General features: G+C 40.2%; 2 protein-coding genes across 3 annotated transcripts in view; one reads left to right on the plus strand and one right to left on the minus strand.

Moving 5' to 3' along the window:
• The window catches only part of evi5l (ecotropic viral integration site 5 like), a 34,293-nt gene extending 19,032 nt beyond the window's left edge, over positions 1–15,261 (minus strand). For both annotated transcript variants that reach the window (XM_022764980.1, XM_022764978.1), the window contains exons 1-3: positions 14,960–15,261; positions 3,469–3,865; positions 107–296 (exon numbers count right to left, since the gene is read on the minus strand). In XM_022764980.1, coding sequence (XP_022620701.1) covers positions 107–296; positions 3,469–3,710 — 432 coding nt within the window. In that variant the 5' untranslated portion in view covers positions 3,711–3,865; positions 14,960–15,261. The remainder of the gene's footprint in view (positions 1–106; positions 297–3,468; positions 3,866–14,959) is intronic.
• Positions 15,262–17,478: 2,217 nt separating this feature from the next.
• Positions 17,479–24,584, plus strand: ddx39a (DExD-box helicase 39A). The gene is made up of 10 exons (XM_022764975.1): positions 17,479–17,557; positions 18,494–18,701; positions 18,925–19,052; positions 20,086–20,362; positions 20,733–20,851; positions 22,068–22,199; positions 22,421–22,530; positions 22,884–23,028; positions 23,286–23,433; positions 24,315–24,584. The coding sequence occupies exons 2-10, from the start codon at positions 18,494–18,496 to the stop codon at positions 24,329–24,331; spliced, it is 1,284 nt and encodes a 427-aa protein (XP_022620696.1). The 5' UTR covers positions 17,479–17,557; the 3' UTR covers positions 24,332–24,584.
• The last annotated feature ends 180 nt before the right edge of the window (positions 24,585–24,764 follow it).

Raw genomic sequence — 24,764 nt, forward strand, 5'->3', positions numbered from 1 at the left:
TTGTTTTGTTTTGTAAAGTTATCCATTAAACTTCCTGTGAATCATTTTTTTTTATTATATTCAATGACTCACTCTTAGTAAAACTGCTACATTTGACAATCCCCACCTTCAGGAGTTTGTCCTTCTTGCGTCTCCACTCTTCCCACTCGTTGACGATGCGGCCCCACAGGATCCAGGTGTCCTCCTCCAGGTGTGACAGGTTGGAGGAGGCCGAGGAGCTGGACACCAGTGAGGAGCCACTGTTGCGCCGTGAGCCGCTCATCGACCGCATGGACTTGGAATCGGCCTCCAGCAACCTGCATGAAGAGACAGTTCATAAGATTAAGACGATCAAATTACAATCGATTATTTCTGATAGGAAAAGGCGCGTGACCACACTGAACAGCGTGTTTGTCTCATACAAGAAAGTAAACACACTGGAGAGTGACAGGGAAGCTAAGACGAGCATTAAGAGTCATGGCGGACCGACTGGCCTCCCTGAGAGACCAGCAGCCTCCGGGCACCTTATCTGAAACTACAGAATGAGAGGCTGAACCACGAGGACGTTACACACACTGCTGTATATAGGGGTCAGACTAATGAGAGTTTTTTTTATTGTTTATGGAGGGCCAGTTAACGCAAACAGACACCCCACTTCATCTATTACAAGCTACCGACCTATCTCAGCCTTTTAAATTAATATGTTACTTTTATTGGCGCAGAAATCCCAGAATTGGATGTTGAGCCAACATAAACAATATAAACAAAACAAGCACTGCAAAAAGGTTCTGTAAATACAGTCTGTGTTTTTGGTATAATCACAGTAGAAATGTTAAATGTTAAAATACTGTCTTTCAAGCAGTAGCCTTATACTTTGTTCAACATACAGTACAATAAGTCTGTTTTTTGTAAAGGAGGTGGGTAGAGCATCTGTCGGTCAGCTGAGATTTGCCAGTATGGGACACATTCCCACTACACCATTTTTAATCCTGTGAAACGACAAGTTATCATTTTTACACCACAGTTTATGTTAGGATTAAACCAACAAGGTATAACATGTTAATTTGTGAATTTTAAAGGACGGCTAGCTGTTTTCCCCTGTTTCCATTTACTATGCTAAGATAAGCTAATATGATATCCATCTTCTTACCTAATACTCAGAAAGAAGCAAAATAAACACATTTCCCAGAACTATTCCTTTAAATGTTGTTTTTTTAATCCTTCTTATCCTTTTGAGTCTGAGACAAAATGACGGCAGGAAGCAGAGATGATGTGATTAAAGAGAAAGCTCTTTACCCCCGAGGGTGGCAAGTTCAGTTCCACTTTGACCCCAAATGTCTGATTCCTTTAAGTCACTTGACTCCTACGTCCTGCAGTTTGACCCCTCTGCTGAAACATGTGATGGCTGGATGAACACGCTCCGTCTCTGTGTCACCTTGAATTTTACTACTGTGCCCCTGCTGGGGTTTCCCATGGAGAATCTGGTGCTCTTAGCTGTGTGGAATTAAACTTTACCCTTGAAAGAAAAGTCTAAAACATGACTGTGAAACCAGGTGATTACATTTTCAGATATAATCCCCGATGAAATGGATGAGCTTCCTGAAAGAACACACAGCCGCATCCATGATACATGCTCTACGTGAGAGGAGGTGTTTTACTCTAATGCAGAGGTCACTAATAGTTGGACCGTAGTCCAGATCCAGAGTCAGACCATGTCCTATCCAGACCCAGATGTCAAACTATAAATCATTGAGAATTATAAAATTTTGACAGAGCGTTTCCATTTTAACCAGCGTAGCTTTTCTGGCCTTTATGGCACTGGTCACATGACTCCACTCAGCCAAGTAGCCATGCCCATGTAATATATACAATTCACCTGTGTCTGTGTTAATCGTTGACCTCATTCTAGTCCTTCTGTTCTTGTTCTGCATCTCAGGCTCTAAGTTTTAAAAAGATAGAAACTGACATAGTGCCCAGCCCCAGTTTTGTAACAGTTTTGTACGCATTTATAAACATCACCTATTCACAGGTTTCTAAAACACTAACCTACATACCCATTTTTTGTTACCTAGTGTATTTCTTGCAAATATAGGCCATGCAGATTTGTGATTCTGGGTCAAAATGACATTGGCTTGTGATGATAAAGTGATACTAGATGTAAAGTCAATTTTGAGCATCAACTCACCTCCTGTGTAAAACATTTTGTTTCATTGTTTATGGAGCATAGCAGCTGCAGCCTGCTTGGATTTTTGGATGGTAAGATGGCAAAAATTTATCAAAATATCCTCAGAAACTTTTTAAATTACCAATTGCATTGTTAATGTCTCTGCTATCCATCTGTATGCTTACTGTTTGTTTTGTTTTTTTTAAATCAGACAATCATGGGTTCAAGTGTCACTTTAAGCCTCACACACTGATTTCTGGTTATGCACATGTGCTCTTGAAAATCCGGGAAAGATTCATTTAAAAGCTGTTGTGAAGCCTGTGAAGGACACTTTTTTCTTCAGCTCGACACACTTCAGGATGCTCAGCAATATTCTCTTCATTTTCATCAAGGTAATTAATTGAGAACAGTAATATCAGTGATTGCTATGACACAGTATTAAATGTTCTCTGTATGTGATCACACACTTTGATATTTCCTGGATGAAACTTTGAGGATGAAACTCTGATAACCTGTGGCACTACTGTCAGTTTTAAAATGGCCCCCAGAGATGTTTTTTTTTATTTTTTATCTGCGATCATGAAGTTCTAATTATCTCCCACATTAGACCATCTCATTAATTAGTTGCTGTTTTAACGCTACCTTCAACCCTCATTATTTTCTGCACTTTAGCTTCTGCAGCTGAAGTCAAACTTTAAGTTCACTTTTAACTTGACCTATTTGTCCGTTCTTTCATCTACATTCCTGAGTTTGTGTTCTTGTTTGATCAGGAGATTTTACTTCAAACATCAAGTGTCTACAGCTCATGGACTTTTCTTGTTCATCGTCGGGTTCTTTGGTTTCCAAATGAATCTCTTATTTTAGGTTTTGGTGCTTTATTCACCCTACTGTACAGGCTACACCTGCCCTGAGGTGACACATTACCTTTTGTTAGAAAGTCAGCTTTACAACATGTATGTGCAAAGATGCTTGTACATCAGAGTTTGGAGTTGGACAGAGAGTTACAGTAATGGCTCTGCCCTGCTTAGGGAAATTTATGCTCCTGCAACTCTGGCCAATCTCGCCTACACAATATATTGCTTGGTCCACCTCCTAAAACCTGAATCCAAAGACTTATTGTTTGATAATTACTGCAACTACTATATATACTATATAATTACTACTACCCTGGACTGTGCAATAAATGTAGCTTAGTGAAGGTCAACCAACTGAACCTGCTACTGTACAAGTGAACTCTGGGCCCCACTCAGTCATATTGAAACTGTAAAAACTGTTTTGTTTTCACTCCAATAGATACACAAAATAAGAGCGGCTGCTGGTCTCACCTGTTCTGCTCCTCCAGTTTAGCCAGCAGCTCCAGTTCATCAGGACTCAGGTTCTCTGAGTCTGCTGGAGAGGCTGCTGGTGCTGACAGCACTGCATCATGGGAAGATGAGTCTGGGCTGAGCACCGGGCTGCCTGTCGACGGGGGGTCTGGGTCCATGCCGGTTGGGGAGGAGGGGCACTCTAGCTGAGGGAGAGCCCCACCAGATCCCTCTCTTTCTGGGCTGCCGCTGGGTATAGACATGGCGGTGACGATGGAGTGGGATGGGTGAAGCAGTGCGGGTGCGGTAAGAGGGTCTCCCAGTCTCACTGGGTGGTCTCCGTGATCAGTGAGCCTTGCTGTCGCCTGATTGGCCACCTGGCTGGCCGTGGAGCCAATACGATCAGAGGTCTGCAAACCTATCATGGATGCAGAAAAGGAATGCGACTGAGAACAGATAATTAAAGAAAAATGATCAATGCAGTAGTGAACATGTCATCACCACAACTGATGTGACATATACGTCCTCGAATTGCACAAAACTTCTGGTTACACAGTGTCATATGTCTAGCCTTTTTTTAACATCTCTCAGTATAACTTATACATTTCACCTGCAGCAGCTTCCAAAGGCTGAAGGTTGAAATGACACTTTCTTCAAACAGTTTAAACAAAAACAATAAACACTACACATTACAGTCTTCATGTACGCAGGACTTACTGCAGGGCTTCTATATTAGACTATCAGCATTAAACGACAGCAAAATCTAGGTACACCTTGTAAACTGGGGGCCGAGTGTAAAGCAACCAAACTGATGAACGAATGAAGGAGACTTCATCTTCCTGCCCATGTACAAAACTCCTTAAATATTAGGTGGAGCAACAACATAAGATGTCATGCTTGGCTAAATGGGCTGAAGACACAGTCATACTGCTCCAACCCATATTAAAGATGCCAATAATGCCGCTCCGCACCCTGGCTCAAATAACTGCGTTGAAGGAGTGGCCCTTAGTCACTGTAATGACATCATTCTGTCTGAGAGCATCGTGGCTCGTCACTGCAGACACACTCTGCTGTCAGGGAGCTGTTTTTGTGCCCACTAAGACGATGGTCTCATCATCATCTGCCCAGTGATGCCTCACACTGAAACAATGCTGCTGATGTGACACTGACCTACAGGGATACCCATAACCTCTGTGTTGCATTATTTCCACCATCGTAAAGAGGAGCGAGCGACCCAACCTGAGTAGCTATCGCTGATGACCTGATACACCATTATTCAAGTCACACTGACTGCAGTCCTCTCAAAAGGACTGAGCCTTGGTCACACACCTATGCGGTTAATGTGCATTCAGACGTGGTGCTACAAAATTACTGCAAACAGCTGTAGACTTTATTAAGATCAGCCTAATTAAATAACTCAGATTAATCGTTGAGTGAGTTCAGATTGATAAGGCAGGTGTCACACAGCTTATAAAGAGGAACAGAGGAACAGAAGGGTTAGGGCAGCTTTTCCTTCCCATAGAAACCAAGGTGTGATATTACAGCAGTGAAAATGCTTTTTCAGCCAGTGGAAAATTGACCTTACTCTTTGGGCCGAAGGCACTGCGAACAGATTCTTGTTTGGCTGGAGTTTTATAAATTATATTAAAAAAAAACAAAAAAAAAAAAACAAAAAAAAAAAACAAAGTTGTGTGTGTGTGTTCCAGGTTACATTTGTTACTTCCAGTGATTAAGGGAGTAAAGGCATTTGTGTCTTTGATGCAACATTCAACTTGCAAATGTGAGACAGCACATCGAAGCCCCGTGCTTTGCTTACTCACGTCATTTTCATCTTTACATACATACAAAAAAATAGATAGCTGAATGTGAGGGGGCAGATTTCACTCATACCAAACAAACTTCACAGAGCTTGGATGTTGTGCTGCATACACATAGCATGTGCATGTATAGCAGCTGGACACAGACACAAACACAGACACACACACACACACACACACACACACACACAATAGCGGTAAGAATAATACAGTAAACAGATCAACACATACCACATCACACTGTTGTTGTGTTAGAAAACTTCAATATAATGCAGTGCAGAATTGATTTCAGCTGTAATCAACCATCAAGGCCGAGAGAGATATTCACTAGCCTGTATAATGTGAAGCATATGACGCAGACGTACACAACAAAACAAGGAGAGCAGAAACATAGCCTGTAGCAGAGGAGAGGAGAGGAGCATAATAACAGTCTGAACAGGGAAAACACTGCATGGGGAAGAGACAAGGACCACATTCATGCACAGAAACCAGCCCAATCAAAAGAGCCATTAACAAGCCAATGAGACCAAATCACATTTGCAAAAGGGTCTGGTCAGAGGACAGATTGGAAGTAACATCCTTTTAATGTTATGAAATAATGATAGAACAGATCTTCCAAATTACAGTAGTTGCTTACTCAAGCTAATCTGACAAAGGTAATACCTCTGCATTTGAATTTGCTGCACTGACAACTTCAGTGTGCCTTTTCTCAAAAAGTCATCTGACGGGAGGTTGAGCCTCAGGCAGACATGCATCTGTCCTGTCAATCACATATTTACCTCAATCCCAGCAGTGAGACTGAGGTGAGCTTTATTACTGACAAGATTTATAACTTTATTTCACCTTCAATCTGAACTCCCAGAAACCCTTCAATGAGTGGACAGTAAAGGTGTGAACATGAGGCACATGTTCACCACACTAGGCAGTCTGTGATGCTTTACACCAAAGGCACACAAGAGAGAAACAATACAATGTTGCTGAGATCGGCTCTCTCTGGACAGAATCGCTCGCTCACTGCTGCTTTTTGGATTTCAGAAAAATGTGCAAATCTCTACATCAGATTTTCATTTGGCCAGATCTGCTCTGCTTGAATGATTGCTGACAGGGTGACTTTTTTGCTGAGCTGCCACAGTCATCGTCTTTTGCTCAGTAACGTACCATAGGACTATACACAGTCACAATCCCTGCAGAAATTTGTGATAAAGATTTGCAGTATTGAATGTGAATTCAACCAATCCCAGTACGGCTCGTGAGAGCTTGCAATTTTGTGCCTCACAACAAACTAGAGGAATGCTTGTAGATTTTACCAATGATTGCACTGAACTACATAAGCTGAGGCCAGATGAACTTGGCAGCTGTTACCGCCAGGCTATGTATGGCTCCCAGCAAAGTCAAATCTGAGCAGAACATTTTATCACCTTACATCTTAACTTAAAAAAAATATAAATAACAACCTCAAACTGGTCACTTTATTTATGAAGCAAACAAGACTCAAACATGAGATGCCACAAAAAAGTGAGAGACCAAAGGTAAGCGTCTACAGTTATGCTAGAGGCTCTTTGAGGGTGCACTTGGATCTAAATACTAGCATCACAATGCTAACATTCCAGCAATGGCCATAAAAACTGATCTTTAGTAGGTATAATGTTCATCATGTTCAACATCTTAGTTTAGCATGTTAAGATTTGCTAATAAGCAATAATGAAGAGAGAGGCTGATGGTAATGTGATAAGGTTTCAACGTGTTCAGCTATAAACCAAAATTCTGGAAAGATTAAATTTTTGAACTGGTGATGAGATCAACTACTTCATTACAAATCATCCCGAGAGTATGTAACAAATTTAATGGCTGTACAATACGTAGCTGTTGAGACATTTCACTCACAACAAATGACAACCTCATGGAGGCAGTAAAGGAAAAGTCAAGGGATCCCAAAGAGTCAATAGGTTACATCATCTGGGAACCATGAATATCTGTACAAAGTTTTGTGTCATTACATATACAGTCTCTTGAACTATAAGCATGTAACCTCTTTCATGTATATTTGAGCTTTTACTAAATTCCTTAATCTTGCTTCTGAATTATTGGAAACTGTCACAAATCTGTCAACACTGCTCACTCGTGTAGTAACATTACCAGTGTGCCTATTGCAGAATCTCATGCTAGCTAACATGTGAACAATAACAATTTATTGATTTCTTACCAAACAAAGTCACAAACCAGAGGGTGACAAGCAAGGTAGTGTGGCAAATGAGGAGATTTAAGATCCAGAGAAGATGCTGCAGAAGGGATTACAGCATTACACAGCTACAAACCACACAAGAGCAGAGGAACTTTCAAGGAAAATGGAGAGGTGATTTCTTATTTGTCCACTCCTTACGTTAAATATACTACCAAACTTGCTCTGATTTCAAGCAAAGTAACTTGAAGTGACACACACCCAAATCTGAGTGGTTTTCAGAGTGAAGAGTGGCACTAAAATTTACTCTCCTATTGACTGTGTCCTGCCAGAGTGGCTCCTATGGAAAAATAGTGAAAACCACTATAAAAGATGGTGACATATTGTTGAGTTTGGACCAAAGTGGCAGATTGACCGTCTGAAAGGCCGACATTACCAACCATGGAACCAAGCTGCTAGCGTGGCTAAAAACTGCATATCCCATCTCACCTTTTTAAAAGGCCACTACACTTTTGGTGCACAAAAAAAAATGTAGACCTGTTAATAAAGAAATAATTGCATTTAAGGGAAAAAAAAAATCTTGTTCAGGATCATCCTCTCAGGGAAGATAGCACAAAAGAAGAGGTGCTTCAGAGAGGTTTCAGCACGACAAAGGGCTAATCAGCTGTGCTGCTGTGGTCAGCCAACACTAAAAGATGTGAGTCATGCAGGACTACAGAAGAGTGGTGGCATTAGAGTGGGATTTTTGTCTCTCCACACACACACACACACACACACACACACACTAAAATGGAAGGACACTGTGAAGGTCTCTGACAAAGCAAAACAAGCCAGATTTTCTGAGCTTGGCTGTTGCTCTGTATGACAGCAGGCTCGCACGCTCCATTGTCATTGTGTACTTGGGAGAAACTGCAGAGGACTGAGAGAGAAAGGGAGGGGGTCATTGTAATCCACTTATATTTGTATTTCTGAGCACTATCAGTGTGTGTGTGTGTGTGTGTGTGTGTGTGCGCACACACTACATGAACGGTCACCATTTCGCATGTACTCCATGCTTGTTGAGTCCATGTGTATGTTCCACCTCAGTATACATGCGTGTTGGCAGTGTGTGACCTGGGAAGGAGTTCTGTAGTGTGATAGATGGATGTATGCACAGTTTTGTGTGTGTGTGTTTAGTCTCTCCTTGACTGATGTCACTGTGCACAATTATGCTATTGTGCAAAGTGTATGCATGAACACATCTTCTCTGTGCTCTCACTGTCTACATAAACAGTGCTATTGTTTCAGCCTCTGACCTCCCTCAACACACACATGCAATCCTTAGTGTAAAATGTGTCTGATTTACAAAGTACTTTTTTTTTCATGTAAAGACGCTTTTCAGGGTTGCCATCTGGGCTTCCTGTTGTAAAGAGTGAGCTGGCCTGGGGCAATAAGAATAAGGAGGGTAAAAAAAATAGCAAATGCTCCCTTTGATCTCCAAACACCCACCACAGACAGATCCATCCATGTTTTCCCTCTTGCAAAATAAGCAAAGATCGCCATCTTGCTAGCATTTTACATGCTATCACTGACATTCTATGCTGTAAAGTTATTTCCCCAGTGGCCAAGAAACTCATAGAAACACAAAAATGGAAAACCCTGACTGGCATCTGATGAAAGAAAAACAGAAAAATCAGCTATTTTTCATACGAACCCCGACCTTGCCGATGTGTCACCCCCCCCCCTCCTCCATCTGTGTGTGTGTTTGTGTGTGTGTGTGTGTGTGTCTTGCCCGGGGGGCCTTTCAGCCCTGACATCAAGGGCGACCCCTTCGTTAATCCGTAGCCGCTAACCTCGCTGTTGTTCCAACTCATGATCCCATGTTTGGTTACTGACACGTGGACTGTTCATTTACACTCTATTCATCTACACTGTACTTACTGTCCTTGTGACTGCTGCTGGGCTCCACGTTGCTCAAAGCATCCCGTTGTAAAGGTCTGATACTGCTGCTCCAAGCTCTCTCCCTCACTGTTTGTGAAAGCCATAACTGGAATGAAAATGACTATTAGCTAACACCAATGCATGGAACTGCACTGACACAGACATATTGACAAGTTAAATGCCCTCCACATACAGTGGAAAAGGGCAATGGTGTGTAAAGTGATCCGAATCAATTTGTGTATGATCAAGGCTTTTAGATGATCTTATAGCATCTGCATGGCAGTAGTGGAAAGGACATTTACTACTGTTCTTAAAGTAACAACAATTTGTACTCCAGAAGGCAATACTGTACTTTTTACTTATTTAACAGTTACTGGTTACTTTTCAGGTAAACATTTTACATATAAATCATATGATCACTTTATAAAATATGATGCATTGTACTCATATGAGTACATTTAAAATCTGACAAACTATTAATGCATCATAATAACAATCCAATAGTGTAATAATATAACATTAAAGGGGCCAGTCTGAATTATGAATACTGTACCTTTACTTTTGATACTTGTGCATTTGTTGCCTTTACTGTTGGGCTTTTGAATGCAGGACTTTTACTTGTAATGGAGTATTTTTATATTGTGGTATTGGAACATAAACTCAAGTCAAGGATTTGGGTACTTTACCACCGCTGCATGAGTTATTGTGTAGTGAATTTGACTGTGCAAAGTGGTTCATGTTCATGTCTGTGTACAGGGAACGGCTACCTATTAACCCAGAGAACATTAGCCTTCCAGCATCATCATTACAGTAACAGCGGTCTGTTCTCCAAACAGCCCTCATGCACAAACTGCACTGGATAGATTATTGAGATGTAACTGCTAACTTGGATATGTTCGTGCCGACATTGAACCTGAAGGAGGGGGAGACACATTCGGAGCAATTGAAGCGACATTGCTGATGAATGTTTAAGACATTTTTCCTTAAATCTACTGACCACTTTGTATGACTAATGCTTTCCTGCTCTAAATTTAGTTAGTATCCCTCTCCAGATGATTCGGTTCCCCTGAGTGCCACTGTGAGAGGAAATTGTCTAGAAATAGCCACTACCACAACCCATCAATTACTTTCGACTGCAGGCAACTGTTTTGCTTTTTTCTACCATGAAATACTCAGTGCATTGGTACTACTACAGATTAATTAACGTCTTACAAAAAAAAAAATCATGATAAGACAAACTGCAACATCCACTGATCACATGCTAGACTCTAAACTGGATTATCATGCTACAAAGTGGATGCTTTGCATTGCTTAATGTGATGCTAAAGCATTGACTAACATTAGTTTTCCAGTTCATACTTTCCCCAGCAGCGTCGTCACAAACACTGATCACTAGCCGTGCTGCTGTTTATTCATCTGTTCTGATTATAAACTTGTTGTTTACCTTAGAAATTACTGCGAGAAAAAACAGTGAAATCCACAAACATCATCTTAAAAATGAAAAAAATGAAATTCAAAGCTTGGTTTCTTGTGTTTTATAACTACCTCAAGCTTCCTGGGAAAATGAGAAAACTAAACAAACAGTCCTGTCAGTAAAATGATCTGAGCAGGTGTTCACAGAGACTACACTGTAGGCGCTTACATCAGTTTCAATTTGAAAGCAGAAAAATCAAAGAGATATGAAATATGATTTACGGCCCTCATCTATTCTGGCATCTATAGAGAAGAAAGCCTCCTCTGTAAATAAACCAATCCGAGCAGATTTCAGTTCTACCTTATTTGAGCTGCAAAAACCTTGTAACTTCCACATTGTTCCCCCAAAGCACAGGGGACACAGATGGCCCATTACCTCACAGGATACATCGTGTTATAGGTTCACTGTGCAAAGGAATCATCATCATCAACAGCCCGGTGTGACGACACAGTCTCTCACTCAGTAACACATCTGCGTTGTTAATCATACCATAGATTCACCCTCCCATGTTCATTCTAAACAATAACTTGACTTAGCTGATGAAATGCTCTGACCTTTTGTTCAGAAAAGCAGCATGTTACAGAAATCAGAGAATTTCAGGTAACTAGTCAGTTTGTCCAAGGAAATAACGTTGGACATTGTTGGAGACAGTTCAAATTACGACTGAAACAGGTGAATTAATAGTCAGGAAGTAGTGGTTTTGGCCTCATTATTTGAATATAATTTGCACGTTGGTATAAATCCAACATGCAGCAGTCTCTAAATGAGATTACGATTCAGTCAGTGTAAAATCTGCAGGGTTACACAGATCCAGTTACAAATCTGCAGCGAGATCAACTACAGGAACAACTGGCGAGAGAGAGGAGAGTTGCTGCAGTCGTAGAGAGCTTGAACCGTGGCAGACAGGTCATCAAGCTGCTCCCTGTTCCCATGTGTCAGCAAAGAAGATGAAGTGCAGTGCCGTGCACAGTCCAACACCAAAACAGTCGACCAGCAAGCCAGCCGGGGAGACGTGCAGGGGCCAGGGCAGATGAGGGACAATATTTTGTTTGAATAGAAAAATCAACCCCATTAAACAGAAAAATCTTTCTTTTGACCACCTTTTGTGTGGTTGATGTTGCTATTTAGCAAACAATGAAACAACCCAGAAATTTAGTGCAAATAGGAAAAAAATGGCATGATCTTCCAACTCAGATCTGTACTTGCTTAGAGCTGAAGCTATGAGCCAATTAAGTGATTAATCGATCAACAGAAAATTAATCTGCAATTAATTTTGTCACGTTATTAACGCTTTACTGTTGAATTTTGCCAAAAATTCACTGGTCGCAGCTTCTCAAATGTAAATATTTAATATGATGCTGGTTTTCTTTCTCTTCTATGACAGTAAATTCAATATATTTGTGTTTCGGAATGAAAAACAAGACTATCTATAGATGTGAAATGTAATCAGCATGTTTCACTTTTTCTTGATATTTTGTGGACTAAACAATTTATAGATTTATCAATAAAATAATATGTAGATTAATCACTGAAAATAATTATATTTTTGGCAGTTTTAGCCTTAAATTATTTTCATAATTGTTTTTACTTCAGCTACGGGACTGAATCAAACAGTAAGCCACCCCGAGGGAAAACATCTGCATTAACCTCAACACTTATTAAGGTTTAGAGCTATACTATGAGGAATAGTTGTAGCTGAAATTAATTGGCAGCTATTTAGAAAGAAATTGGAAAATCATTTTGAGTTATGTTTTTATGAAAAAAGCAAAAAAATAAAAATAAAAATAAAAATCTCTGGTTCTAGCTCCTTAAATGTGTATATCTGCTGGTTTTCTTGATCTTCTATGACAGTAAACTGAATTATGGGTTTTGGACCATTGGTTGGACAAAACAAAACATTTTAAGATGTCACCTGGAGTTTATGTGTAATATAATTGAGAAAAAATTTGATGGATTAAATCGACAATGAAAATAATCCTTAGTTGCAGTCCTACAGGAAAATAGAATTACAAACAGACGCTGAGCATATGCGATAATGATTGGCTACACAACTGCAGTTACAACTGCAGTTTATTAAAAAGTCATAATGCTCCTCTTTGATTATTCATCTCAGGTTTTCTTGTTAGATTAAGTCACTAGTGGAGTAGATGTTAGATCTCATTCACACAATTTATCAAACATAAATCTTGATTTAGGTGTGAGGGAAATCAATCACACCATGCTTGGTATGACCTGGGCATGTGGCTCCTGTTTGTCACCAAACACAGTGGCAGACTATAATAAACCTGGACAGCAGCAGGCAGACAACTGTACAGTACAGGGAGAAAGCTGCGAGATGATATCCCTCCTCCTGTTCTTGCTGGAGGCTACACACACATGCATGCACACATTCATATGCATGCACGCACACACGCACACACGCACACACACACACACACACACACACACACACACACACACACACACACACACACACACACACAGACACACACACACACACACAACTCAGAGGCTGTTTATCCTGACAACACTTCCAGGGCCTATTAGCTTACCACTCTCTCACACAGATGAATAATATGGCAGCAGCAGCAGTAGAGAAAAAGAGCACAGAAAAAAAGGTTAGCTGGAATGAGTTGGGGTTTTCTCATGTGCAGTCTTTAGCATATGGGATCAGATAAAAAAGAAGAAGCTTCGAGGCTGAGGCGCTCAAAAACAAGGTCACCAGGATGTGAGAATCAGATACCTGTTTCCTTGACGGTGAAATTAGTGAGATGTCTTTTGCATGGTGAGTGGTTTTCAGAGATAAGCCTAAAGGCATTGTCACTGTATCACATACGAAGATTTGATGAACCAATTACTCAGTGGTACGTGTCCTTAGTCATGGGGTATTTAAACCATAATTATAATCAACAGAGTAAGATAAAGAAAACCTTGAATAACCTCTTAACTCACCAAAAAAAAGAGAGATAAGTGCCTGAGGAAACTTTTTTATTTAGTGACTAGTCAGCAGTATCCTCATCCACATCATACCCCAAAAACTATATCAGTTCCCTACTTTTTATCCCACTTGGGAGGTAAAATGATGCGTGCCTGGGCCTAGATTTAAAGTACAGAGTCATTTAACTCAGTGGTGCTCAGGGTTTAGAGTAGTAGGCTACTGGTATTCTGTTTTACAAGCTAGCCAAGCATGTTTAAAAGGATTTCACTCTCTCATTAGATGAATACAGCAAAAACAGTTGGATTTAGGGTCAATACACCACTGAAAGCCATTGATTTAGATGACAATCCTATCCAAGGTGACTAATGAATGGGCAGGTAGGGGCTCAGTGCCAGCTCAACAGACATATGGACACACACACACACACACACACACACACACACACACACACACACACACACACACACACACACACACACACACAAAAAAAACATAGCAGCCACTCCGCCATCCATCCACTGTTGTTCCAGATGAAACCAGCTATGTACGAAAGATGAAAGTGACTCCTGTAATCCTTTGTCCTCCACTTTCATACTCGAAGAGCCTGTAATCCTATTGACTGAGTTGTTTGGACAAGATCGGCTCATTATCCCGTTCAGACCTGGCCTCCTGCTGCTGCTTGAGGATGCCTGAACAACAGGCCTACATGCTCTGCAGTCGACTCATGGCTCGGCTGGATCAACATCTGTGGCCAAAATGACACATCATCCCCTCTTTGCGGCACCAAATGTCCCGGCTTCCGACAACAACACGATTGTGTAACGACATTAAAAATGAGAACGGGACGCTGAAGAAACACAACATGGACATGACACGCAGCAACACGCCATGCCTTAACAATAAATACGGTTTATCGGCTAATGAATGGGCCGTGTCTCCGTTGGCATGCTGTACAGTGGAATTTTACACCGGGATAAATGGAGCAGACGGATGAAGCGGGTGTTGATGGGGTTTCAACGACCAACGACCAGTAGTGTTTTGCTATATGGGGCCTGTTTGGTTCTAAAGATGAATTTATTGAAACTAATAAGCTCGTGGGCCCGTCAATAGACTCCACGCGGCAACATTGATATTACATTTAAAAATATACACCTAAAATAAACAAATAAACCATACATGCTTACCTGAACTCCTTTTCCATAATCGGAGCTGTGCGTTTGTCGTCGCCCCCACACCAGTCCGTCGTAAATGTCAACCGTATGTTATCAGCTAATTAAAAGCTTAATAGACCGCTGAGGACAAATACAGAGAGACCGTCCAACGCAGTGCCATCCTCCTGCCGCCGTTCGACCGGGAGGCAGCGTCTCACAGCTGCTCGCGAGCCCCTGTGCGCTGGAGGCTCGTGTGTGCGTGTGAACGGAATTAGAGGAGGGAAATCTTTCTGGAGATACCCGCTAAAATAACCATGACAGCCGTGCGATGTAGCCTGCGGTTCAACAGGGATGTGGTAGGCTATAAACGGCAGCATTAATCATAGCGACTAAATCACACAGAATGGCTGGCGTTCTGTGCCTTCTGTTGAGCACGAGGTGGGGCGATCCAATCACGGTGTAGAATGACGTGTGAGTGGCATGTCGCAGACCAATGGCCTGTCCGGATCGCTGGATCCCTTTCGAAGGACAACAAAGAGAGCCAATCATCCTAGAGTTTTATTCTGCGAGAAGGCGGAACACGCAGGTGTCATACAGCGGTGTCAGCTTTAACGGATTTTGCTGTGTATATAACAACTAAATTATTAACTATGTGACAAAAATGTTACATGTAATATTTTCGGACAATCGTTGGTCCTGTGAGTAATCAACCACAGCAACCAACTGTAGTCTTATGACAAGCTACAATCGCCTGCATTCTTTATTGCTTTTTTCTGCATTTTAGCTTTAAAAATATATATGAATGCCCAATTTTCACGTCATTTACATTTTTTTTATAGCCATGGATTTTGCACACAAAAAAATTTGAAGTAGGCGTAGCTGTTCTGTGTAAACTGACAAAAAATTGTCCTGAGATTAGCAGTAAAATAGCCTATTGGCATGGCTGGATTAACCATCCAGAGGGCCCAGGGCCAAAAGTTGTTCTTTGGCCCCTATTTAATCAAAGACAACCAAAACCGAAACAGGGTTCTTCAACTTAATTATTTCAAACATATGATTTCAAACACTGCACATGGGACAATGGAACACAAAATGAAAGTCATTCTTAAAGACACCAAGCTCGTAAAAATCACATAAACACTGCTCCTTACCTACCTACCTTAATATCTGCCAACTTCAGTTGCCAGTGGTAGAGTCCCAGTTCCTAACTTTAAGAGTAGTCCTTAAAAAATGGACCAATGTTGGTCATTCTTCATCTCTGCAATGTAACATGTAAATAGCATTGCTTATCTTTAGTGAGATCAATTAAACAATGTAAAGAAATAGGCAATCAATGCACTGTGCACTGTGATCATTTTCAAGATGAGTTATATTATAGGTCCTTAATCTTGGTCCAAGATGGACCAGTTCCTAAATAAAATAGGCATAGAAAGGCCTACCTGTCAAACTTCAATACCAATGCTGCCAATACTAAAACACATCCAGTTCCATTGCAGTGGTGTATGAGGTGCAGCATGATTTAACTGCAGGAGATGAGCAGCAGATTCTGCCTATGCTGTGGGAAAGCCAGATCTGTTCACATGCTGTGATCCAGCAACAGTGGGGCTGGAAAAATGGGGAACATGGCCACAGAGCATATCAGGACTGGGAAAAAATTATTAATAGAGAGAGATTTCATCACTAAAGCAAATGTACACATATGATATTATCAAAATATGTTCAATAATAAACGTTTGTATGTCATTTTGGGAAGTAAGTTATATGTATTTTACAATAGACAATCGAAAACTTCATTTTGTACAGTTTTTGTAAAACTACAAAGAAGAATCCTTTAATTAAAAGATAGGCTGACAATTTAATGTCTTTAATATCTTTTCCTCCTATGATAAGATTACATATGGATAAGATCATTATATTGTCTGTACCATATAAAGCAACCGGGAACAAAACTATCACTGTAAACGTGTTGCAACATTATTCTTTTTACAGAAATAGTATGGCACAATTATATTTCATGTAATATCAAATATCATAGCTCTGACCCTTTCTCCCGACCTCTATGGCGCTGTCCAATCACAGCTATAGAAAACTCGACGGTTGTTTCTGTAGGCGCTGCTGTCCTGCGACTGATGCCTTAAGGTGTTGTTTCAAATACCGTAATTATGACTTGTAGAATGTGGACTGCATTATTTTACACAGACATGCGTACAAATTATAGGACTACTAAATGTAGGGCTATGGAGATTGGAGATTTGGCTAGTATTGCCCATAAGTCAATTTACATGGCGAAAAACCTGAAAGCCCTGTTGATAACATGTGTGACTTTTATTTGATAGGCGGTCTAGAATACAGCTCAGAGTTCTGTACTTTCATGATATGGTTCATTAAATAAAACGAAAACGGTTAAATTTTTTTGCGGGCTTTGTTTTGTTGTTTGTTGTTTTTTTGTTGCGCAAAAGCATACTAACATGTTGCTTTTACAGCTGTTGGTTCACAACGATACGATAACTAGAGGTTTTTCGAGGTGTTCCTGAACACACCATACATGTGTGCTCACTGTGCTATCAATACTTGCTAGCTAGCCTGTATCACGCACATAGACGTCGGCAAGACATAAAATATTACAGCAAGGTAATATTGCAGTGCCTTTGTATTTTTCATACCACCGCCACCATGTCAAAATTTGGGTTGTTTATTAATTAAAAAAATATTTCGTCGTAGAAGCTAAAGTTGTGGTTTTGATATTGGCTTCTGTAGCTAACACGCAAGAGACGCAATAACATTAGCTTGATTTTGATTGCCAATTTTTTATTCAGTTAGCCAATTAGCTTTAGTTATTTAGGAGTGGTGCATAACTATTGTTTCTTGTCTGACTACAATACACTTAAAATACCACATACGTAGCGGTACGACGTTAGATAAGTTAGTTAAAAGTAATTCGTGCGTCCCATTCAATTGCTAGCAACTAGCTTGCTAACTAGCTGGTTTGAATGAACAAGAGGGAAGAGGGTCCACTGTTGATGAGTGCACTGTCTTTACCTGGTCACACACTGGTCGACTATAGTTTTGAATCAGCGCAACTTTAATGCCTAAGAATTCTCCCCGTAATTACAAACTGTCTTTATTAAAAACTGGACTCGCCGTGGTTAATGTCAGAAGAACTCATTCATTCTGATGTGAACCGCGGCTGCGGCCTGCAGATATTAGCCGAGTAATGCTTGGACCTTGCTGCTAACTTAGATGACTTTCGAGACAGCTGATTAGGTTTCTGGTCATTGCAGCATCAAGTTAGTATCTACACTTCATTCTGCAGTGAGTTCATAAAACATCAGGGTTAGCTCCTAGATTAACTTATTTAAAGTGCTACACAATAATGAAAATGAGTATGAACCATAACAGCATTAACAGATATTATAATCACTTAGGAATCTGCTTATATTCATTTATCTCATTGTAAGACCGTCTGGCCTTCATTCAAAATATGCTTTCACAATAAAGGGGTCTTTAACACAGTCTGTTGCTTAATAAAGGTTGTGAGACCACTTTAATTACATGCTGTCCATACAGATGGCTGAAAACGACGTTGATAATGAACTTCTGGACTATGAAGAAGATGAGGAACCCCAAGGAGCCCCTGAGAGTGGGACCCCAGCAAACAAAAAGGAGGTCAAGGGATCCTATGTATCTATCCACAGCTCAGGCTTCAGAGACTTTCTCCTCAAACCAGAGCTGCTCCGTGCCATTGTCGACTGTGGTTTTGAGCATCCCTCAGAAGGTGACTGGCCGTTTTGGGTTGTTTAAAGGTCAAAATAAATTGCACATAATACCCATTTAAAAATTACAGCTAGACATATTAAATTGGGACCTTTACCTCAATAGAAACCCTTAATTTTTCCCTTAATTTTTTATCACACTGTGGTTGATGTGGTTATAAAATGATCTGTGTTTTTGAAATTTTCACTCACTAACAGTTCAGTTGCTATTTGTTTTATTTACAGTCCAACATGAATGTATTCCTCAAGCTATCCTGGGCATGGACATTCTGTGTCAGGCCAAGTCTGGTATGGGAAAGACAGCAGTATTTGTACTGGCCACCTTACAGCAGATAGAACCCGTGGATGGTCAGGTGAGTTGGTTGTTGAGCTTTTTACAAGCTTATCTTTCAAACTGAGTCTTCATGAGTCATTATACCTCCTCTTTATGACCATATACTGTCTAGGTGATATTTGCAAGGGCATGATTCTGTTTTGTAAAATTGGAGAATTTTTTTGTAGCTGTCAGATGTTCAAAATACCTTGAGTCTAGTACTCGGACCTGAGACCTTTTTCATTAAAAAAACTCTACGGATATGACAAACCTTAGTGTTTGGGAAAACAAAATGGATCCTTGTGTGAAGAGCTTTCGGAGAGAGAGAAATTTGGTGACACGAACAACAAAACTTCTCACACAGTTGATTCCGTCTTTTATCATATCAAAGCTTTTTGATGAGTTTGTTCAGAAGACATGTCACCTATAAAGGTAGACCCTGTTTGCTCTTTGTGAGAACGACAGGAATGCTCGGTTTGTCTTATTCAGCATCAGATTAATTGATTGCCAAGTTTAAATCGCCCAGTTTTTTTTTTTTTTTTTTTGATTTTTTTCGATTTAAACTCCTTTAGGATACTATGACCTGGACAAATGAGAATATGCACAGGCTGATTGCCAAGTTCTCTGTCTGCGCCATTGGTTGGAAAGGCACTTTTGACAGGCTTGCCCACAATAATTGAAGCCAAGTGCATATAAATGGGCATGTTGGTGTGGAATTTAGTTCATGACTATTTACTATGATTTTCAGAGTAATACCACTCTTTTATTCTTCTAATTATTTTTTGGTATGTTAAGCACAACAACAACGTGTTGTTTAATTTTGCTGTTTGAAATCTTTCATTATAATTAGGTTTTATGAAGAAACTATACAATATTATGATGATTGCCAAAACATTAACACTTTCAAACATTACTGAAATACTCCTGAAGTATTGGTAAAAAGTCCATAAAGTCTTTTAGAAAATCAGTGAAATCCTGGATCAGTAAAACATTTAATGGCGTTCCAAAAGCAGACACACTACATAAAGCCTAAACAGTTAATAAAACTAATGTCCTCATTCCCTGTATGCCAGGTGTCTGTCCTTGTGATGTGCCACACACGAGAATTGGCCTTCCAGATAAGCAAAGAGTACGAGCGCTTTTCCAAGTACATGCCCAGTGTCAAGGTGTCAGTGTTCTTTGGTGGCCTAGCCATCAAGAAGGATGAGGAAGTCCTGAAGAAGAACTGCCCTCACATCGTTGTGGGAACTCCAGGACGTACCCTGGCCCTCATCCGCAACAAGACCCTCAGTGTGAAGAACATAAAACATTTTGTGCTTGACGAGTGTGATAAGATGCTGGAGCAGCTGGGTGAGTGAGAGCAACAGAAGGAAGGGGAGTGTTGGTGGTGTTGGTGGTGGTGGTGGTGGGGGCATCCAGTAGACTCAGATGTTCTGTAATTTCATATCTGCCTTGTGGTTGTATCTCATCTGCTCATCTGTTAGCTGAAATAGGAAACCAAGTTATAGAGCTGTCAGTGAGCATTTAATGTGAAAATTGGTTTTCTCACTGTCATCTAATAGTAAATGTAACTAATATGCATTTTTGAAATTTAAACATTAGCTTAAAAATTTGCCTGACATTAAGATATATTGAGTAAAGTCATAGTCATTTTCTTTTTCCTCCATACAAAGAAGAATGAAGATGCAAATTTGGAAATTTTTTGTTTTTTTTACCACAGACATGAGGTGTGATGTCCAGGAAATCTTCAGGCTGACACCCCATGAGAAGCAAGTTATGATGTTCAGTGCAACGCTAAGCAAGGAGATTCGCCCTGTTTGCCGCAAGTTCATGCAGGATGTGAGTTATCATTGAGATTCAGTAATGTTTCATATTGAACCCATGGTACTCGATTCAGCTATATGTACATTTTAGTTGAGTATTTTTTTTTTAGCAAAGATTAAAGGACCTCAAAGCTGAGAAAATATAAATATCTTAAATAAGACCAATTTTTATGTTGATGAAAATTGATACATCACTTTGATATAGCCAAATAGAAGAAATAGTCGCTGGCATTGGTGGTGTTTCTACAACAGGAATATTGATTCAATCATCCGATTGGTCAGACATGTTTAAACGGCAGACAAAAATTCAACAAATGCTGATAATTCCCAAGTAAGTAAGTTATCCTGAAACTTCATTCTTGCTGTGTTGCATAAGTTGACAATTCAGTGTTTTGCTGTGAGGTGGCTGTAAATAGTTCCTCCTTTTTATGCATGTCACTACAAACATTAATTATGATCAGTGGCGGCATAAAAGTTAGAGAAGCGACCTTGTGACTGAAAGGTTGCCCATTTGATCCCTGGAAAGTGAAAGAGCAATTCATTACCACCTATGAGGCGCCTTTGAACAAGGCCTTCACCTCCAGGGGAGTTGCTGATGGCCTCCCTGAAAAAGAGAGCGCAGCTCTCTGTCACGTCTCCCTGAGTCTAGAAACGTATTCACTGGGGTTATGGCTGTTTTAGCACATAGCAAAGCTGAATATCTTTTAATTGATCATTATATCTATTGTTTTATCTATGGCTTACTATTACCATTATGAAGATCCTCTCATGTATTCTTGTGTGTAATCAACAAATGAGATAGTTTAGGTAGTTCAGTGTTTATAGTGAAACCCCTCATAGCTTTGCCCACTTGTGGCTGTCAGTGTCATAAGTGGCCATATCAGAGGGGGAAATTGATCCTCCTTGGCAGATTTAGCTTGGTCAGGACAGTCACTCCTCCTGACTCTGCTGCAGTCCAGGAGAACAGGTTCAATGAGCCACCAGACACAGTTCATTTGGTTCAAGTTCAGAAAATTGTATGAAGTTCTCATATGTAGATCTCAGGAAAACATGAATCATGGGGAATTTCAGGTAGAAGTTTTCTGACTTCTCTGATCAAGTTTTCCCCTCACTTTATGGTCCTTTCCAATTCTTTCATGTGTATGCTACAAGATTTCTTCTTTCTTGCTTATTATATTTCTGATGTGGTCTACAGAGGTGTGTGTGTTTGACTTCTCTAACTTGCTCTGCAGCCGATGGAAGTGTTTGTGGATGACGAGACCAAGCTGACGCTCCACGGCTTACAGCAGTATTATTGCAAGTTGAAGGACAGTGAGAAGAACCGAAAGCTGTTCGACCTGCTTGATGTGCTCGAGTTCAACCAGGTACAGTGTACAATCATTGCAGATGATGAGTTAGGATCAGTTATGTTCACATAAGTATACATATTAAGTATTTTTGGTTCCTTGTGAATGTACGTTTGCAGCCCTGGTTTTTCACCAATAATTTTAAAGTTTTGTCCTTTCTCCTCTAGAGGGAGATAGTTATGTTAATTCTGGTAATTCTCAGTAAAAATATGCAAGCCTCTTCTTTTGTTTCCTATTAGGTGGTGATCTTTGTGAAGTCGGTACATCGCTGTGTGGCTCTGTCTCAGCTGCTGGTGGAGCAGAACTTCCCTGCTATTGCAATCCACAGGGGCATGGCACAGGAGGAGAGGTAGATTATTTCTCTGTGATTTTAGTCTTTTTTTCAGGCTTTGAATTTGACAGTAGCTTTGGTAATTTCAGTATCTAGAGCACGACAAAATGTAGAAAACAGCACATCATTGCACTGTAACTTGTTTTTAAGCTAGAGCCACTGCTTAAAATCTTAACATGAAAAGTTTGTTGGACAACATCAGCATTGTCCTCAAGCTGAAATGTGAAAGTGAATTAGCTAGTGAGGGTTTAAAAGCAGTTTTGTGTGGAAAATGAGATTGTATTAGAGGTTGGCAGTTTATGTGCTTAGTCTCCTTCACCTTGGAATATTATCTTTTTTCTTCTCCTGTTGTTGCTCATTCCTCCCCACAGGTTATCCCGGTATCAGCAGTTTAAAGACTTCCAGCGGCGGATCTTGGTTGCAACCAACCTGTTTGGCCGAGGCATGGACATTGAGCGAGTCAACATCGTCTTCAACTACGACATGCCAGAGGATTCTGACACTTACCTTCACAGAGTCAGTCCAGCGATAGTTTAGTTTACTAAAACAGTCCTGATTTATTCATGACGTCTAGGACACAGCAAACTGCTTTAATGTGGAGACTATAATCTAAAACATTTAAAAATTCATAGAAGAATCAGAAATTATTCCAAACTTTTCACCTTTGTCCATGATATAAACTTCCTTTCTTTTCATGGAAACTTGATGGCATTTTTGTCTTCCTTCCGGGAGAGCATTGTTTTGAGCTCCAACTTTTTTTCTCTGTATCTCAGGTGGCCCGTGCCGGCAGGTTTGGAACCAAAGGTCTGGCCATCACCTTTGTGTCAGACGAGACAGATGCCAAGACCCTCAATGAGGTCCAAGACCGCTTTGAGGTCAACGTAGCAGAGCTACCAGAGGAAATTGATATTTCCTCCTACAGTAAGTTCTCTTGTCACTTCAAGCTGTTTTACACTTGGCCTGAAGATACCCACTTTTTAGTGACCATGTTTGTTGATATGTATGCTGATTATCTTTTAATCAATAAAAACATTATATCTATTATTTTATGAATGTCCCATTATTAGCATTGTTAAGGTCCTCTCATGTATTCTTGTGTATAATCAACAAATGAGATAGTTTAGGTAGTTCGGTGCTTGTAGTGACACCCCTCATAGCTTTGCCCACTTGTGGCTGTCAGTGTCATAAGTGGCCATATCAGAGGGGGAAAGTGATCCTCCTCGGCGGTTTTAGCTTGGTCAGGACAGTCACTCCTCCTGGCTCTGCTGCAGTCCAGGAGAACAGGTTCAATGAGCCACCAGACACCGTTCATTTGTTAAATTTGGTGCAGAAAATTGTGTGATTGTGTGGTGTTGTAGAGTATCCTGGTAAATAACAGGTTTTTTGAGTAACCCATGTATGTGTGTACATGCGTATGTCATCTCCTCGTTGTAAACATGGTGGATGCATTAAGGCTTTTTGCTCTTGTCACTGGGGGAGAAGACACTCAAGAGAAATGAAGCAGCGGCCACACATAGCCAATCGTGGGTAGAAAAAGACAGGGATTTCAGAAATTGAAGACATGTCTGTACCTGGTTTACATTATCACAGGATACTAGTGTGCATGTCATCTCATACTCGTCACTCAATTTGGGTGTAAAATTCAGCTTAATCTGGTTTTAAAAAAAAAACGTGCTGACACAAAGGCAGCACATTACTGTACATAAATACAACTGCTACACCCCATTTGATAGTCTATGTACAGTCATACGTAGCCTATCTTTTCTCCCACATCTTAAAACCTTTGCTTTTTCTCTTTGCAGTTGAACAGTCCAGATGAGTCTGAAGTGTCTTTCCAGTGAAGATTGTGTGTGACCCTTTGTTATTGCTGTATTTTGGTGGAGGTAAAAAAAACAAAAAAGCTCAACATTTTATTTTAAAGTCCCCCTCCCACCATATTTGTTGGCAAGTTCATATTGATAAAACATTTCTTTTTATTTTATCACATCCTTGCTGCTTGTTTTAGTGTTTTTCTTGTTAAAACCATGGATATATTGTTTTGGTTAAAGAAATAAACTTTTTATACCACATTGGATGATGTTGGATTTAATTTTGCACATGTATGTTAGATGTTACATTAAAGATAAAATGACACAAATGGTATCATATAAAATAAAAATTCTGTGTTGTCACTTTTGACTGTAGGTAATTGTTCTCACAAGCAGAGGGCGCTATTATCATAGTTTGAAGACTCGGTCACTGTTTTCCCAAAC

The sequence above is a fragment of the Seriola dumerili genome, unplaced genomic scaffold (genome assembly GCF_002260705.1).
Source record: "Seriola dumerili isolate Sdu_G_001 unplaced genomic scaffold, Sdu_1.0 BDQW01000621.1, whole genome shotgun sequence".
Lineage (NCBI taxonomy): Eukaryota > Metazoa > Chordata > Actinopteri > Carangiformes > Carangidae > Seriola > Seriola dumerili.

What these genes read in the sequence shown, in the direction of transcription:
- ddx39a (XM_022764975.1), top strand. Translation starts at nt 18,494, where the DNA reads ATGGCTGAAAACGACGTTGATAATGAACTTCTGGACTATGAAGAAGAT. An exon ending in TAGAACCCGTGGATGGTCAG is followed by an intron (nt 19,053 to 20,085) that starts GTGAGTTGGTTG and finishes CCTGTATGCCAG; the next exon opens with GTGTCTGTCCTTGTGATGTG. An exon ending in GGCATGGCACAGGAGGAGAG is followed by an intron (nt 22,531 to 22,883) that starts GTAGATTATTTC and finishes TCCTCCCCACAG; the next exon opens with GTTATCCCGGTATCAGCAGT.